Source organism: Nannobrachium achirus (genome assembly GCF_963921795.1).
Source record: "Nannobrachium achirus genome assembly, chromosome: 7".
NCBI classification, from domain to species: domain Eukaryota; kingdom Metazoa; phylum Chordata; class Actinopteri; order Myctophiformes; family Myctophidae; genus Nannobrachium; species Nannobrachium achirus.
Window position 1 is genome coordinate 69,783,955 of NC_137816.1, and position 19,716 is coordinate 69,803,670.

General features: G+C 41.3%; 1 protein-coding gene across 1 annotated transcript in view; it reads right to left on the reverse strand.

The window, feature by feature from the left end:
• Window positions 1-343: 343 nt before the first annotated feature.
• LOC308288952 (uncharacterized protein) overlaps window positions 344-19,716 on the reverse strand; it is a gene marked incomplete at both ends in the record, with an annotated part of 46,920 nt that continues 27,547 nt past the window's right edge. The window contains 8 exons of the mRNA XM_080730425.1: window positions 344-394; window positions 732-778; window positions 1,885-2,009; window positions 4,510-4,591; window positions 5,038-5,216; window positions 7,526-7,646; window positions 9,039-9,194; window positions 11,688-11,765. Of these exons, the coding sequence (XP_080586551.1) occupies window positions 344-394; window positions 732-778; window positions 1,885-2,009; window positions 4,510-4,591; window positions 5,038-5,216; window positions 7,526-7,646; window positions 9,039-9,194; window positions 11,688-11,765 (839 nt within the window). The remainder of the gene's footprint in view (window positions 395-731; window positions 779-1,884; window positions 2,010-4,509; window positions 4,592-5,037; window positions 5,217-7,525; window positions 7,647-9,038; window positions 9,195-11,687; window positions 11,766-19,716) is intronic.

Below are 19,716 nucleotides of genomic sequence, written 5' to 3' on the forward strand. Positions count from 1 at the left end.
CCACTCCACACCACACCGCCCACTTGTGCCAGGTTTTCCACTACAAGGACCTGGGTAGAGTGGTGTGAAAGTGGTACTAAACGTGGTACTAAAAAGTATCCACTCCAGAATAGGTCTTAGCTAGGCCAAACAGGGCCAAACAAACACTTCATTATAGGCGCTTTTCCACTGCAAGGTGGAACCAGAACTTTCAGGAACCAGAACCTATTTTTTTTGGTTCTGGTTTTGTTTCCATTGCGAACAGCCCGGTTCCAGACGAGGTTCCTGGAACCTCCTGGAACCTTTTTTCGGTCCTGCTCCTGAGGTAGAACTAAACTTGAGTTCTGGGAACCTATGGGCGGGGCTAGCAGCGCTCCTGCTCTTGATTGGTTGAGCCGAGCCGCTCGAGCGGAGACTACACAACACAGAGGAGAACTGGGAGAAATCCCAAATCTCTCACAACACAACACCGTCATTTTTAAAATCTTATTCCGAGTCCGACAGACAGAAACACACAAACATTATGGACGCGACGCCAGTCTACACTTCAAGGCAGCCCGCAGACGAGCTCAGGACATGACTGTTTCCTTGTGTCACTCACTACACAGAGTGTGTGCGCGCGCGTGCGAGAGAGAGACGCTGTTTGCATTGCATCGCATTGCATTAATTATTTAATAATCTTTACGAGTGTGATATGCGCTCACTCCGTTCAATGAAAATAGGACTAAAATAAAGGGATTGCAAAGCTCAACGTGGACCACGCGGTGGAAACAGCGGCTCGCGCTGTCGTGTACACACCCTGTGGACACACACGCACGCACACGCACACACACGGGAGTAAGGAGGTGCTTCTCCCTAGAGCACAGGCAGCGTACCGAGCAAATGCTCAGTAGGCCTACAGTTATAATAGCAGCTTGTTTGAACGTTCTATTGTTATATATTTTTTTATCCAGACGTATTTCTTACTACAGCTGAGCTGTTATTTTAGACTTTAGATTCCCGAATGTGCTGCTGTTCAAATGACCAGCTGTTTTGTCTCAGCCAAATCAGGCTACCAGTGGAGCTTCCCAGTTGGGTCTGGTTATATGGAAACAAAAGCAGAACTTGGTTCTGGAACTTCACAGGTTCTTGAAAATTCTTGGTTCTGGAAAGTTCTGGTTCTGGTTCTGGCTTGGCCCTGCAGTGGAAATGCGCCTAATGACTGATCACTCACTGACTTTTCATTTAGACCACCAGGATATAGTTGTAATACATGATAATAGATTATATTGTGTTATAACCACTATTATAATCTATTATAATTATCATAGTAATACATTAATACTTTATAGTGTATTATAATCACAGTTATAATCTATTATAGTGTATTATAATTGTCATAGTAATATATACTTTATAGTGTATTATAATCACAGTTATAATCCATTGTGTGTATTATAATTAGGATAGTTGTAATACAAATTTATATTGTATTATAATCATAGTTAAAAGGGTCAGTTTGTTTCTTACCGATAGGGGTACTTTTGTGTAATGGAAGATATTTTTATGTGGTGTAGTGTGGTGTGGTGTGGTGTGGTGTGGTGTGGTGTGGTGCTAAAGCTGCAGTCGAAAAGGGTGCTTATGATAGTCTATATATCAGTGATACTCATAGCACTTGTAGAGTCTGTTGAGCCTGTATGATAGTCTATATATCTGCTATACTCACAGCACTTGTAGAGTCTGTTGAGTCTGTATGATAGTCTATATATCTGCTATACTCACAGCACTTGTAGAGTCTGTTGAGTCTGTATGATAGTCTATATATCAGTGCTAGAGTCTGTATGATAGTCTATATATCTGCTATACTCACAGCACTTGTAGAGTCTGTTGAGTCTGTATGATAGTCTATATATCTGCTATACTCACAGCACTTGTAGAGTCTGTTGAGGCGGTCGATGTCAGCCCTGCTCATCTGACTGGCCTGTCCCAGCACAGCGTTGCTGTTGGGGATGGGGACCATGGTGGGACGGTTGTTCTTAGAGAAGGCATATCTGCATGGGGAGAACACATTGTTCTTAGAGAAGGCATATCTGCATGGGGAGAACACATTGTTCTTAGAGAAGGCATATCTGCATGGGGAGAACACATTGTTCTTAGAGAAGGCATATCTGCATGGGGAGAACACATTGTTCTTAGAGAAGGCATATCTGCATGGGGAGAACACATTGTTCTTAGAGAAGGCATATCTGCATGGGGAGAACACATTGTTCTTAGAGAAGGCATATCTGCATGGGGAGAACACAACGGCATGTACAAGAGAAATGTGGAGTCCAATCCAAGGTAACGGGTCGTAGATGTCCAGTTTATTTAGAGACAATAGCAACAAGTCCTTAATACACATTCTAAAACAGCTAGTTCCATTCCTTGATTCTGATTGGCTGGTTGCTGTGGTATATGAGACTATAACCCACACCTTGAATCAGTTTATATCAAACCCAGGTGCGTTATTTCTTTCCACAGTGTTCCACAGTGCACCAATTATCTGCACCTGTGTCGTTTCTGCAGCCTGGCCGGGAACTACTTTCTTGCAGAGCAGACCTTATTGTGTATTATTAGTGAAATAGAACAGTTTTAATTGGTACATGTCTATGATTTTCATTTAGAAAAGCAATAAGCCACGCAAGGCTTGTGGTTACCGGCCGGGTAGTATACGCCGGCTGAGAGGGTCGGAAACACTCGGCTGACGCCTCGTGTTTCCCAACGCCTCTCAGCCGGTGTATACTACCCCAGTAACCACTCGCCTCTTTTGGCTTATTGCTTTAATATGACAATCACAAGGCTTCAGCCTTGTCTGCCCTCACGGCCCCATGGCCTCAGTCCAATCCCTCCACTCTCCCTACAGAAGTTCCTGTGATCCGTACCTCCCCACCTGGTTTCGAACCTGGGTCTCCTGCGTGAAAGTCCAATATCTTAACCATTACTCCAAAGGGATATCCCTATGGAACGAGAGCAGATACTAGACTTTTGAGGCTTCAGGCTGGGGCTGCGACTCTCTCCGCCACACTCACCCCCCTTTGACCTCCTCCTACGGGGAAGACCGGATCCGGGTCACGGCACCAATGTGAGGAGGTGATCCGAACCTCCCCACGCGGTTTCGAACCCGGGTCTCCCGCGTGAAAGTCCAATATCTTAACCATTACTCCAAAGGGATATCCCTATGGAACGAGAGCAGATACTAGACTTTTGAGGCTTCAGGCTGGGGCTACGACTCTCTCCGCCACACTGGGTCACAGTTTTTTTAATACAAGTCAAACTGTCAGCTATATGCTCTGAAGGCCAGGCCTAGTTTTGACAACCCTTGAAAGACAGCCTGTTGCAGCTGCATCCTAACTAAACAAGGCACAGGTGACAATAAATGACGAGAACCAATACATAGGAAGTCACATCCCTATGTATTATCAAGATTATGTAAACAGCTGCAGCAGATCCACTCATGCATTGTGCCCCGGGAAACAGTGACACCTAATAGTCACACAGTATGACTGACAAGACAGTCATAGATCAAATAACGTTTTTGTTCATTAAATGTTTTACTACACACTTCATAATTTCCTTGACAGGCACCATGCATGAACATGTTAGCTTTTTTGGTATTGCTTTCTGCAAATATTTTGAGATAATTGATGATATTTTAAATTTGTTTTTCGACATTTAAAAATATATTTAGTATAATTTTAAACTTACAAGTACAAAGTTATTTTCAGTCAGTTCTAACTAAAATGGCTATTAGGTTATCTCAACGTTTTCCTCGCAACATAATCGCTAAAATATCGTCACTGTCGGGCAGAAACCTGGTATCTCCAAGTTTCAAATGTACGTATTTTGCCCTGCTTCATCATACAAAACCGTCGCACAAAACTAGTGAAAACTAGTGAAAAAAAAATCACACATCGCCTCGCGATGCGAGGCGTTGTGGGCTTGTAGATCGGCTGTTTTCACTAGTTTAGTACATTTTATAGATGATAAATACTAAATGAACGGTTTTGGACATACAAGGTTTCCACCCGACAACGACGACATGCTATAAATATAAGGTGCTGGGAGTGAAAATTAGGAATATAATAATGTAGGGGTGCCTCGGATGAAAAAAAATATTTATAGGGGTGCTCCGAGCCAAAAAAGTTTGGGAACCCCTGAGTATAAGGTCCTTAGTAAGTATATACAGTAAGTTTTACATGTTTAGAAACAGACCTCTCGTACTGCATGACAGAGTTGTAGTCCTATTAGCCTGTGCTAATGCATTCTGGGAGGTGTAGTTCTACTGACCTCTCGTACTGCATGACAGAGTTGTAGTCCTATTAGCCTGTGCTAATGCATTCTGGGAGGTGTAGTTCTACTAACCTCTCGTACTGCATGACAGAGTTGTAGTCCTATTAGCCTGTGCTAATGCATTCTGGGAGGTTTAGTTCTACTAACCTCTCGTACTGCATGACAGAGTTGTAGTCCTATTAACCTGTGCTAATGCATTCTGGGAGGTGGAGTTCTACTAACCTCTCGTACTGCATGACAGAGTTGTAGTCATATCCAGTGCCCTGGTTCAGGGTGTCGATCTTGTTGAAGTTGTACTTCATGTCTGGAAATAAACATAAATACAGATATAGAATTATACATAACCACATACTATACATAACCTGAGATTAAATAAATACGTAGATATAGAATTATACATAATTATTATATACATGTTATATGTTATGTAGTGTTGTTATATTGTTATATTGTAAAGGTGTAGTGTGGTAGTGTTCCTACCATCGATGATATTCTCCCAGTACACCCTGATGTGGTTGTCTCTGTCGTTGCGTGTCTGCTCATAGTGTTATGTAGTGTAGTGTAGTGTAGTGTAGTGTGGTAGTGCAGTGTAGTGTAGTGTAATAGTGTTGTTGTAGTGTAGGTACCATCGATGATGTTCTCCCAGTACACTCTGATGTGGTTGTCTCTGTCGTTGTTGTCTGTTCATAGTGTTATGTAGTGTTGTAGTGTAGCGTAGCGTAGCGTAGCGTAGTGTGGTAGTGTTCCTACCATCGATGATGTTCTCCCAGTACACCCTGATGTGGTTGTCTCTGTCGTTGCGTGTCTGCTCGTGGTTGAAGCCCAGAGCGTGCAGCAGCTCGTGCTGAACGGTGCTGTGGTACAGGCAGCCCTGACGAGCCAGAGACACCGTCTGACCGCCGCCCTGACGACCCACGTAGGAGTAGCACCTACACACACACACACACACACACACACACACACACAGGTTACCATGACGACCCACGTAGGAGTAGCACCTACACACACACAGGTTACCATGACGACCCACCTAGGAGTAGCACCTACACACACACACACACACAGGTTACCATGACGACCCACCTAGGAGTAGCACCTACACACACACACACACACACAGGTTACCATGACGACCCACTTAGGAGTAGCACCTACACACACACACACACACACACACACACACACACATGTTACCATGACGACCCACGTAGCTGTAGCATCTACACACACACACACACACATGTTACCATGACAACCCACGTAGCTGTAGCACCTACACACAGACACGTTACCATAGCTACTCACGTAGGAGTAGCACCTACTAGGGATGTCAAAAATGGACCTTTATCAAAATTGATTATTCTATAGCAATAATCGATTATTATTTTTTTTTCCAAGCCCCGCCAGAAACCCCTGAACAGAGGTACTGCCGTGGAATCTGCTATTTATTTATAAACATAATTTAAAAAAGCAAAGCACGAAATCATAACAACACGCTCGGATCACTCCGCGCAAGCCATCAAACCATGCATGAACGTGTTTTTTTGGTTGGCCAACCTTTTTTCATGGTGGTGAAGGCAGTTTTCCACCGGTCAACAACATGGAGCGATACAGGGCAAACAGCGATAATAAACAGCACCCGAAAATACAATCCGTCTTCTGTGCACGCACATCGATCTAATCCAATGCAATCCACTCATTCCGAAGCCTTGATTTCGTCTGTCGTCTGATCGAAAATGATGAGGAGACGCGCTGGCCAAGTGGCTGCATACACAATACAAGGGCACGTAATGGCAGCCCGTGGACACCAGTTGCTCCCTAGCAGATGACGTCATCACTCTCCGACGCGATCACGTCTCAGGAGCTCTCTTAAAGAGACAGAGCACGACCGGCGACTGTATTTTTAGAAAAATTATAATTAATTTCATAAACTACGGGAAAGTACGGGAAAGTTCGAGCGGCGCACTGGGTGGTCCGGACAAGTACGGGCAAGTACGGCCCGGCTTAGAAAGTATTAATATATATATTAAAAAAAAGTTTTTCTTTCTTCTGTTTTTCGTTTTTTTACTGGAATGCAATGCACATTTACATATGTACAACATGGCTCTTCAGGTAATTGGTAGCCTAACTACTACTCTTCATCTTTCTTTTTAGTGTGTCAGTGTACTGTTCACCTAATCTCTCAAGAACAGATTCTGTGATGCTTACAATACAGATGGCGCTGTTTTCCCCTTTTCTTTGATAATGGCTACTAAACAATCAAGCCTGAATCAATCACACCTGTGTCTGAGACGGGGGAGGGGAGTGTGTAGCAGGCAGCTGCCATTCTGCTGTGCTCCTTCACCCAGTTTACAGTTGGTGCTGGTGTGAATAATAAATCAATGGCCATTTACTATTATCATTAATACTATTATTAGCCTATATTTTGGATGAAACTACCTAACTAAGCCATGAAATAGTATTAAAAAAACATGAAATATTAAAATCAATTATTGATTAATCGATCGATTAATCGAAAATCGATTAATCGTTGATATCCCTAGCACCTACAGACAGACAGACACGTTACCATAGCTACTCACGTAGGAGTAGCACCTACAGACAGACAGACACGTTACCATAGCTACTCACGTAGGAGTAGCACCTACAGACAGATCTGAGTGATCCTGAAAGCAACAGGTTTCCTAAACATTAGAGGAGCGTTAGAGACCCAAAGGGTTCCCGGTTCCCTTCCACCGGAACCATTCTGCGAGAGGGAAAGCTTCCCTGTGCATCACAGAAGGGGACGTTCGGTCATCATCCAGGTAGACCAATCAGAGGCAGGTGGGGGCGGGTCCTTCCGCAACACAGGGTGCTTTCGGACATATCCACAACTTTCCAACGTCCCATCATGCATTGCGCAGAATGTGCAGGCAGTTTCCGGCGCCGCAGCCGAGAGTGATCTACAAGCTCACAACGGTTGCATCTGCGACGCGACGTGAGCTTGTATGTCTGCTGTTAACCGGAAGTGTCCCGCAGATAATGCTAATGTAAATTCTCGCGGAAACAGGTGCATAGGGAGTGATATTTAGTCGACTTTTCAGGTGGCTAAAATGTGACTCGAAATTAAATTGGATTCAAAATACCGTGACTACAACTAGATCAAAATCTCCTGTCAGAATCAACAGTGCCCCCCATGGGTGAATACAAGTTCTGGTTGTATAATAATAATAATAATAATAATAATGTTAATAATTACCCGCTCTTGGACTCGATGCTGATCCATTCATTGTCTCCGTTACGGTAGGGTCTGAAGCGGATGCAGGACACGGAGGAGAAGGACTCCAGACCACGCTCGATGATGGCCTTCTCCCTGGTGGCTGCAAACCACAACAACACCATGTAAACCAACGCTTCTCTACCTTTCCTTCTCCCTGGAGGCTGCAGTGGGAAGCAGAAGCTCATAATCCACAGCGATTTAAGGAGTTAGTGTACATACAGTAGTGGTTCTGGATGTAGACCTTCCTGCCACTCCACTTCCCCCAACAGACATGTAATAATAGATGTAGTAATGGATGTAGTAATAGATGTAGTAATAGATGTAGTAATGGATGTAGTAATAGATGTAGTAATGGATGTAGTAATAGATGTAGTAATAGATGTAGTAATAGATGTAGTAATAGATGTAGTAATAGAGGTAGTACTAGATGTAGTAATAGAGGTAGTACTAGATGTAGTAATAGATGTAGTAATAGATGTAGTAATGGATGTAGTAATAGATGTAGTAATAGAGGTAGTACTAGATGTAGTAATAGATGTAGTAAAGGAGTTAGTATCTTACAGTAGTGGTTCTGGATGTAGTAAGGATGTAGTACAGGAGTTAGTAAAGGAGTTAATATCTTACAGTAGTGGTTCTGGATGTAGTAAGGATGTAGTAAGGATGTAGTAAGGATGTAGTAAAGGAGTTAGTATCTTACAGTAATGGTTCTGGATGTAGTAAGGGATGTAGACGTTGCCGTCGGTCCACTTCCCCCACAGGCATGTATTAATAGATGTAGTAATAGATGTAGTAAGGGATGTAGTAAGGATGTAGTAAAGGAGTTAGTAAGGGAGTTAATATCTTACAGTAGTGGTTCTGGACGTAGTAAGGATGTAGTAAGGATGTAGTAATAGATGTAGTAATAGATGTAGTAATAGATGTAGTAATAGATGTAGTAATAGATGTAGTAATAGATGTAGTAAGGAGTTAGTAAAGGAGTTAGTATCTTACAGTAGTGGTTATGGATGTAGTAAGGGATGTAGTAATAGATGTAGTAATAGATGTAGTAATAGATGTAGTAATAGATGTAGTAAGGAGTTAGTTAAGGAGTTAATATCTTACAGTAGTGGTTCTGGATGTAGTAAGGGTGTAGTAAGGATGTAGTAATAGATGTAGTAATAGATGTAGTAAGGGAGTTAGTAAAGGAGTTAATATCTTACAGTAGTGGTTCTGGATGTAGTAAGGATGTAGTAATAGATGTAGTAATAGATGTAGTAAAGGAGTTAGTAAAGGAGTTAGTATCTTACAGTAGTGGTTCTGGATGTAGTAAGGATGTAGTAAGGATGTAGTAATATATGTAGTAATAGATGTAGTAATAGATGTAGTAAAGGAGTTAGTAAAGGAGTTAGTATCTTACAGTAGTGGTTCTGGATGTAGTAAGGGATGTAGTAAGGATGTAGTAAGGATGTAGTAAGGATGTAGTAAGGGATGTAGTAAGGAGTTAATATCTTACAGTAATGGTTTTGGATGTAGTAAGGGATGTAGACGTTGCCGTCGGTCCACTTCCCCCACAGGCAGCCGCGAGACGTGCAGGGATCGGCGTTCTTCTCCGCCTCCGAGCTGACGGCGATGTCTCCTCCAATCAGGGCGGGCTCGTCGAAGTCGGGGGCTGTCACGTGACCGGGAGGAGGCACGTTATTGGACGGTGCAGACATGAGGTGATAATATTATGCGTGGTGATGATAGTGTAGTAACAAGGTCTTCATTAAAGGGACTGTTTAGCCAAAACATAACTTATGTTCTATTAACCAGTAAGACTCCCTGATCGGGAGATAAGCGACCGTCAGGTCGCATACACAAACTTTAGAAGGCAATGGTAGCCAATCAGGAGGGAATATGGGGAATGGGACAGATCCATATTGAAGACATGACTGTAGAGATACTGTGTACCGCTTTGCGTGATTTTAGGACAAAATCTGTAGGAGCAGTGTCCTAAAATGTGTCTTGCAAAAATCAGCCTGATGGTGGCGCTAGAAGAGGGCCATGTGAGAAATGAGGGGTGGAGGTTGTAATCGGGGTGAGTATCAATAGGAAAATGTGATTTTGGGGCTGAACAATCTCTTTTAAAGCTGTTCAAAGTGCTTCACTGACAATGAAAACAAAACAAACATTTCTCTGACATATTTTGTACGAATTACTAAGAGGTGGTAAGATGTAGGATATTACAATTTATATACAATATAATTAACATGTACTGTAGTGAAGTGTAGTAGAATAAATACTCCAGTAAAGTAAAATACAGATTCCTCAAAACGTTAATTCAGTACTAGTAAGACACCTCAGGGTGACTTGCGACCTCAGGGTGACATGCGACCTCGCCCTTTAGGGCCAATTCTTGGCCATCTGGCCAACCACAGCGTTTCTCTGACGATTCTAGTTGTTGTCATTCTGGGGGGAGTTTGTTCATGTTTTTGTGAGGGTATCAACCCTAGGAGACACGGGGAGAACATGCAAACTCCTCACAGAAAGGCCCTATCGCCAACCCCACCTAGGGTGTGGGTGCTGATGACGCGGAGGGAGGAACACGCCACCCATATATGTCTTAATATTGATGAGATAATATCCTTAATAATGTCCTTAATATTGATAATATAGGAATCTCCTTTTATGGGCATAAAACGTACGTAAGTAATGCCAAGCAGGGCCTTGGTGAGTTAGGGCCTTGGTTTGATGCCTGTGGATCTCCATTATATGGGCATAAGGGGGTACCCTAACATTCTCATTTTTGGCCTGGGATTTATGACATCAGAAATCTCCATGTGTGGGCATAAAAGGTTTTTTCTTTTTCTGGGAATGACTATATGGACTTTTTATTTTATCCTTTATTAATAATATATCCATATAGACACAATAAATGTTATGCCCATACATGGAGATGGGCATAAAAAAATGTACATTAATTAATAATGCCAAGCAGGTCACGTGATGTCAGTGAGTCATAGTGATGTGGTACAATATGACTCATATATGGGCATAAAAAGGATGTCATGTGACATCACTTCCTGTACAGACAGTCAGACAGACAAGCTACGAGATTTCTCTCATGTATGTCAAAACATGCCCATATATGGACATTACCAAATATGGGCATTCCCATATATGTCCTTAATATTGATAACATAATATCCTTAATAATGTCCTTAATATTGACTATAGGAATCTCCATATATGGGCACAAAACGTATGTTAATTAGTAATGCCAAGCAGGGCCTTGGTGAGTTAGGGCCTTGGTTTGATGCCTGTGGATCTCCATATATGGGTCATATATGGTACCCTAACATTCTCATTTTCGGCCTGGGATTTATGACATCAGATATCTCCATGTATGGACATAAAAGGTTTTTTTCTTTTTCTGGGAATGACCATATATGGACTTTTATACCCTGAGAACTTCTCGTAGCTTGTCTGACTGTCAGTACAGGAAGTGATGTAACGTGACATCCTTTTTATGCCCATATATGAGTCATTCTGTACCACATCACTGTGACTCACTGACATCACACTGACATCACTTCCTGTACAGCCGGACGGACAGAGAGACAGACAGACAAGCGACAAGATTTTTCAGGGTATAATGCCACCTTCGGTCGCAACAATACTTGAGTAAATGTACATATTGCGGTCTCTGTTAGTTGTGTATTTCATAGTGTTAGTGTCTGTTACAGTGTGTAGTAGTGTGTACATACTGCGGTCTCTGTTAGTTGTGTATTTCATAGTGTTAGTGTCTGTTACAGTGTGTAGTAGTGTGTACATACTGCGGTCTCTGTTAGTTGTGTATTTCATAGTGTTAGTGTCTGTTACAGTGTGTAGTAGTGTGTACATACTTCGGTCTCTGTTAGTTGTGTATTTCCAACACACTCGTCGGCGGTATGAGAGCGTGTTGGTATTTCATAGTGTCTGTTACAGTGTGTAGTAGTGTGTAGTACATACTGTAGTCTAGTTGTGTATTTCATAGTGTTAGTGTCTGTTACAGTGTGTAGTACGTACTGCGGTCTCTGTTAGCTCTCTCCAGTAGTTCTCCTACAGACAGCTCTCTAGTTGTGTATTTCATAGTGTTAGTGTCTGTTACAGTGTGTAACAGTGTGTAACAGTGTGTACATACTGCGGTCTCTGTTAGCTCTCTCCAGCAGCTCTCCTACAGACAGCTCTCTAGTCGTGTCTTCTTCAATCTCTGCAATGTCTGGACACACAACATTTACACTATCATTACACAACAAACACACAACATTTACACTATCATTACACAACAAACACACAACATTTACACTATCATTACACAACAAACACACAACATTTACACTATCATTACACAACAAACACAACTCTTACTAGTCAGGGAATAATATTATTATCAAAATAATGAAAAACATTTCTTGTGCTAAAAACGTGTTCACAAGACTATGGTTTAAGGGTCAGGGGAAGGTAAGGTTAGGCTAGTTAGGTTTACTGTTACCAGTTTCAATTGTTTCAATGTACAGATACATAAATGCCTACACGTTGTTAAGTAAGGGATAACATCTGGCTCAGCAGTCATTATGGAGCCCGACAGGTTGATATGCCACCGATGCGAAGCGGAGGTGGCATATCAACCTGCTGAGTGAGATGTTATCCCGCTTATTACCCGGCTACTAAATAACATTAATAATTTGACTCAAAACTAAAAACAAAACAAAGTATTTCCTTGTTTACACACCACTGAAAGTGCATCCCCCCAGCGCAATACGGTCGCCTCGGAAAACAAGGAAGTGCTGGTCAAATAGAATCCATTTTCTGTTACTGCGTCGTCTATTTCTCGCCTCAAATGTTTTTAAAGACATTCTTCAGGGCAACGTTTGGTTGTAAATGACGCTGTGTGTTTGTTTACATGGCTGCCATGTTGGATACGGCACTAAATCCACGCAGTGCAGCCTGACTGCTGCAGCTGCTCTGAGCAGCGGTGAATTATAGAGCGGAGCGGTCATTATACACCTATAATTCACCGCTGATTTCAGCGCTCGACCAATCAGAATCAAGCATCCAAACAAGCCGGGTAATAATTGTAAATAATCTTTATCTTACCTTCCTGTAGACGTGCAGCCACAGTGACCGATGGGAAAGAAGAGAAATACATACATGTAGTCAGTAATGTCATTTAATAACTCTATTCCATATTTGCAAAATCGGTGTGTGTGTGTGTGTGTGTGCGTGTGCGTGTGCGTGTGCGTGTGTGTGCGTGTGCGTGTGCGTGCGCGTGCGAGTGTGCGTGTGTGCGCATGTGCGTGTGTGTGTGTGCGTGCCCATTTTCAATGTTTGTTATTATATTTATGACACTTGATTTTGTAACCCTCAAGATTCATACCCGGGTATCCCACGTGTGAGTCCAAATATCTTAATCACTAGACCATAGGGATGTCCCTACAGCCCAGGGGAGACTAGTGTTCATGAGACAGTGAGTCCTTTTGGTCTAGTGTTTAAGTGTAACATCTTAACCGTTAGACCAAAGGGATTGGTCTAGTCTAGTGGATAAGATATTGGACTTTCACGTGGGAGACCAGAGTTAAATTCCTGCATGGATGTCAAGCATTGGCAATGTAAAGATGCCTTTTCTCATGCCAATAAAGCTCCTTTGAGGTGTATTAGTCCATGGGCCATAGGAGATGTCGGTATCCGAAAGGTGGCAAAGGTTACCATGCATTTTTGAAAAGCTCTATATCTGTAGATTATATTTTGGTATGATAACCCTTTCTGAGACACAGCTAAAATGGTGTTATCAGCCGCTGGAGTTGGTGTCCCATTAACATTACATTACAGGAAAAAAAATATTAATAATAATAATCTGCTTTAAGTTGCATATGAGGGGTCTAACTAGGGGGTTTTTCATGATTCTGAATCCTTTGCAAGCATGCGTTTTGCACGAAAAACATTCCTTGGGCTATTTAGGCATTTTTTTTGTTGTATAGTAAAGTTAATGGGACACCAACTCTAGCAGGTTATCATACCAAAATATAATCTACACATATAGAGCTTTTCAAAAATGCTAAGTAACCTGAGTGACATCTCATATGGACCATGGACTAATTGACATATGTATAAGCTGTGTGTGTGTGTGTGTGTGTGTGTGTGTGTGTGTGTGTGTGTGTGTGTGTGTGTGTGTGTGTGTGTGTGTGTGTGTGTGTGTGTGTGTGTGTGTGTGTGCGCGCGCGTGTGTGTGTGTGTGTGTGTGTGTGTTCAGGGACGTGCTGGGCCCCTGATTCATCCCGGGAAAAAGAGTTGTAGAGGCCCTCATTGTGCGCTATAGAGAGAGAGATCTCTCTCTATAACGCTGCTGCTACTCAAAGATTTGTGACAAGTGACAAGCCAGTGGGCCAATTACATGAGTTATATTTCGTCATTGTCTGGTGGAAACCTTGTATGTCCAAAAGCATTTTAAAAATGATTTTAACTAATGAAAACAGCTGATCTGCTGTTTTCACTACTTTTGTGCGACGGCCTTGTATGATGAAGCAGGGCTTTGCTTTGCGAAAAAAAAAATATATATATAAATTTGAAACTTGGAGATACAAGGTTTCTGTCCCGACAGTGACAATTTACTTTGTTGGCCGCCCAGCCCCCAAAATGGAACGAAGGCCGACATTTTATTTAATTTTTTTTTCTAATGGCCGGCCTGGACCGGCCGGGAATGAACCGGCCGTTCGGGAGTTGTCCCGCTTTTCCCAATGGCCAGCACGTCCCTGTGTGTGTGTGTGTGTGTGTGTGTGTGTGTGTGTGTGTGTGTGTGTGTGTGTGTGTGTGTGTGTGTGTGTGTGTGTGTGTGTGTGTGTGTGTGTGTGTGTGTGTTATATTAACCTCTTCAGCGCTGACAGAGGAGATCAGCAGGATGGCCAACACGGCCCAGGAGAACTTGGAGACAAGCATGACGGAACAGACCTGCACGCACACACACGCACACGCGCACACACACACACACACGCACGCACGCACGCACGCACACACACACACACACGCACACAAATAAAATAACAAAATAACTTATCAGGAGCAGTTAGTGTAAACATTGTTTCAAAGCGGGCCACATTAGAAAATATAATACTATTTAGGAATGAAGTCACTTTTAGGCAACATTTAGCACTATTTGGACACCTCTGAGTGTTCAAATGTTTTCATTTTATTTACTTCTTTCTATCGTTCTAGCAAATTTAGCGACTTAGATTTCAGTCGGTGGGGGCATTGCGGTAACAAGTGGCTAAATATGTATTTTTAGACACAATAAGCCTGCGATTTCTTCACATCTGACCATGAAAGATTGCGGTGCATCTTGGGAATGGGCTTATTGTGTCTAAAAAGACATATTTAGCCACCTGCATGCATGCCCCCACCCACTGAAATCTAAGTAACTAAAACGTGCTAGCACAAGGCACGTGCACACATAGACAATGCATGAATGAATGGACCATTGTAAAGCGCTTTGAGTTTGCAACTTGCTTAGAAAAGCGCTATAAAAATGCAATTCATTATTATTATTAGACATGAAAGGGGGCTTGAGCCCCTGCCCTTTTCTCCCTCTGTGACAAGTGCCCTCTCCAGACCATGACTGCAGTTTTTACTATGGTGAAAGAAACTCCCAGTGTTGTGGTATCAAGTACCGGAAATAGACGACCTCCAAGCTCACAATGTGTCGCAGCGCGACGCGTTGTGAGCTTGGAGGTCTGCTATTTTTTTATATTTCCACCAAAAGACCCCTTTTAGAAATGTCAGCCCCTGCCTCTCTAACGTAATGAAAACATTTTAACACCAATCTTTCTCTAATTACGACCTAAAATATGAACCCTTATGTTGTCCTTTAAGATCGCCGACTGTCGGTCATCACACCATCGTAATTATTCCAAGAAATCACAATTATTTTTGCATAATCATAGTCAAAATGTATTTCCTTGTTCATACATGTTCTTAAAATAAAAATAAATAAATAAATACATAGAGTGGAAATGGCCAATCAACAAGCCCCTAGGCTTGATCTACAAGGCTATGGGGATATTTTCATGGCTATTTGTATGTTTCCACTTATTTATACATTTTAAAGTTGTTAAATTATGTAATTAATTTCTTTGTAGTTATATGGGTTATATTAGCCGCCCTGTGCCGTGTTTTGGTTGCAAAGCCTGAGAGACGAACATGAATGCCACGTGTTTATTCATTTATACGTATCTTGTCAAATCTAAAAGTTCAACGCTAAAAACACAGTTCAATCGTTAATCGCAATTCTTTGTGTGACAATTAATAATCAAGAAAACGTCCATGTAAGCCTGACACCAACGTATAGACTAGACTAGAGTTTCACAAGTCAAAACATTAAAATAAAATAAAAATAAAATACAAAAATAGCAAACTATTAGAAACTAAAACTAAGTAGGAACAGTATTAATAATAATAATATAGTTCTTACCTTAATGGTTCCAGTAGAAACAGGTGTTCACTCCTTGTCTCACACAGCCTTAAATACTCTACCTGCACAGGGGTTGCCATGTGCTCTCATAATAAGCTGTTTTAGTTTTCAGTTAAGTTGTTGGTAGATAAGCTGACTTTACAGTAGCTATAGTTGAGACATTACATTTTGTAACAACTTGGTTCTATTGTGAAAATAGCAGATCTACATGCTCACAGGCGTTGTGAGCATGTAGATCTGGTGTTTTCACAATTTCTGCCTCTAATATTTGACAATTTGGCCAATGTTTAATTTGTCATTTTAGAGGTATTAAAAAAAAAGTCCTTAAATCAGGGGTTTTCAAAGTGGGTGACGGGGCACCCTGGGGTGCCGTGACAGCAGTCCAGGGGTGCCGCGAGATCATTTGATAATATTTGGAATTTATTTTGACACTTGAAAAAATATCATTGAGTATCATTTTAAACTTGAAGTACAAAGTTATTTTCAGTCAGTTCTAACCAGAATGGCTGTTATCTCAACGTTTTCCTCGCAACATAATCACTAAAATATCGTCACTGTCGGGAAGAAACCTCGTATCTCCTCATGTCTTTTGCCCTGCTTCATCATACAAGTCCGTCGCACAAAACAAGTGAAAACAGCCGATCTACAAGCACGTTGTGTGCTTGTAGATCTGCTGTTTTCACTAGTTTAGTACATTTTATAGATGATAAATACAAAACCAACGGTTTTGGACATACAAGGTTTCCACCCGACAACGACGATATGCTATAAATATAAGGTGCTGGGAGTGAAAATTATAATGTAGGGGTGCCTCGGATTAAAAAGAATATATTTATATATATATATATATATATATATATATATATAAATATATATATATATATATATATATATATATATATATATATATATATATATATATATATATATATATATATATATATATATATATGGGGTGCCCTGAGACAAAACATTTTGGGAACCCCTGCCTTATATTGTCACTTTATAAATGTGCAGATGCCCTCTATAGTATAGAGTCTATAGTATAGAGGGCATCTGCACACATCTGCACACATCTGCACACATTGTATAGAGTCTATACACTTATACTTTATGTTGTTTGTTTACTGTTGAGAGAGAAAACAATGTTGTACATTAAGTTAATCATCTGGGGGACCCTCCAAGATAATGTGGGGACCCCCCTGGGCTTCTGGAATGTCTTTCATGTCAAGGACCCCCAGATTAATATGGTGTCTGATGGACCCCCATCTGAACATAGTTTAATGCCAGGGAAAAAATACACAATCTTTGTTAAATGTTACTTTTTTCAAGCATCATATTGTGACACGTTGTGAGCTTGTAGATCTGCTCTTTTCCCACATAATCTCATCAGTTTGCAGTGTGTTGTGTGATGAGATCATGTTTATGAGCAGTAGGGATGCAACGATATAGTAACTGTATCGAAATATCGTTTTCAACTTAAAAAATCGAAGTATATCGAAATGAAAACAGCTAAAATCGAATCGTATCGTTTTATTTTGTATCGAATCGAATCGGCAGTGCAAAGAATCGATTGTATCGATACTACCTACTGTGCATTGTATTTAGCATTTTTAAGAAGAAAAAACTAAAAGGAGGGTTTTAATTACTTTTCCTTTTCATATAGCTACACTGGTCTATGGATAAATGTGTGTAATCTCTGGGTTCATGTCAAGGTGCAGGTTTGTCAACATACAATGTCCATGTATTTGGCAGATAATCACTGTGTTTACTTATTTATATCCATAATAATACATGTTTCCCTTAAAAACCTGCACTATCCACACCTTTCACACAGATTTAATGTCTTTGCTAAATAGTTACTATATCGATTTTAAATAATTAAATCGAATCGTTTCGTATCGCCATGAATGAACCAATATCGTCCATGTATCGTATCGTCAACCATGTATCGTGATACGTATCGAATCGCTATTAAAATGTATCGTTACACCCCTAATGAGCAGTGATGGCTGAGTGGTTAGTGTCCACACCTAGGTCTCCGGAGGCCCCAGAGGTCGCAGGTACGATTCCCTGCTCCAGCTACCACTGCTCCCCTTCCCCCTTGCGCTCCTTGTGGGCTGCCTCATAGGGTTCAGCTGGGTTAAGCTGATTAAAAAAAGCAGCTGGGTTGGGCTGTGATATCTGAATTTCCCTCGTGGGAGGAGTAGGTAACTATTATTATTATTATATTATCATGTGACCTACTATAAATAGTCGCTTCTACCGAGCCTTGTTTTCGTAGACCTGGCCGCTTGTTTGTCTCGCAAAACCGGGCAACCCGGCCCTGTGCTTACATAAAGACCTGCCATGAAGATAAGGTGGGAAAGTACTTTTTGTTACGAAAGTAAAAGCATCGATATGAGGGTCTGCACGTCCACTGGGACCCGCCCCCAACACATTGAGCAGCATGCGGAACCTCTGTGAAGTTGGCACCCCATTTGATGAAAACATAATAAATGGTGTCATTCTTTAGTGCTGGATTTGTGCTGAATTGTGCCGTAAATTTTAAAAATTTGGGCTGCTATCATTATTTACCACTTAACTGGAGAAAAATATTTAGTTCCAGGGACCCCCCAGAAGCAAAATTTGAGTTACAAACGTTCGCTTTAAAAATACATAATGTTCAAAGATTTGCACACATTTTCACGAAAAATAGCAGATCTACAAGCTCGCTGTGAGCTTGTAGATCTGCTATTTTTCAATAGCTAAAGCATTCAATAATTCTAGGCCTAAATGGGTTTTAAAGTACAAAAAGTGTATGAAAGCTCGTTTTGCAGAATTTCTGTTGTTTACGTGATCTTGTCTATGAATGTGATGGATTCATCTTAATGTGCTTTTTATTTTTATTTATTTTTAGGTTTATTTTTTGGCTTTTATGCCTTTAATTGATTGGACAGTAGACTGACAGGAAATGTGGAGGAGGACATGGGCGGATTTGAACCCGCGACACACTGTCACTTAAAGGTACAGTTCACCTGCAAAATATTTATTTTCCCCGTCCCTATAAACTATAAGTATTCAGCCTACATTGTCGTTCAATAATTCATCATTTAAGAAATAGCGAAAAATAGACCAGCTACAAACTCCTCAGCTCGTGATCTTTGTACACAGTGGCGTCAGTTCAGCAAAAGCTAGGGTATGGCAAATATGGGAGTCCTCATGTGAAAATAGCAGATCTACTATTAGATCTGCTATTTTCACAATGATCCATGCCAAAAACAAGTTTTGTCAGTTTTTTCCCCAGGTTTCTAGGGTTTCTTGGGCTGGATATGGCCGCCTGGAACGGTTGTTCAAGTGCAGCTAAACTTGGCATGTTAGTAAACGTGCCACAATTAACAATAATGCATTGCACCTGTGCAGCTGACCTGCGGAACCTGGGAATATACCATTCTGTCAAGATGGGGAGAATACAAGTGTGGAGAATATAATTATAATATCTTGTTAAAGTGTCCATTTTGTTACATTTTGCATTTGTAGTTATTTTACTGTAATTTAACAACATAATAACCAGCACAGATAGACAAAGAGACATTCATGGATTTATAATATTTAAAAGTAACTTTTATTTTCCCCCCCTGGACCCAGGGTATGGCAGCTGCATACCCCTGCCATACCCAATTGACGCCCCCTGTTTGTACAGATATTAGACGGCTATTTTTGAAGCAAG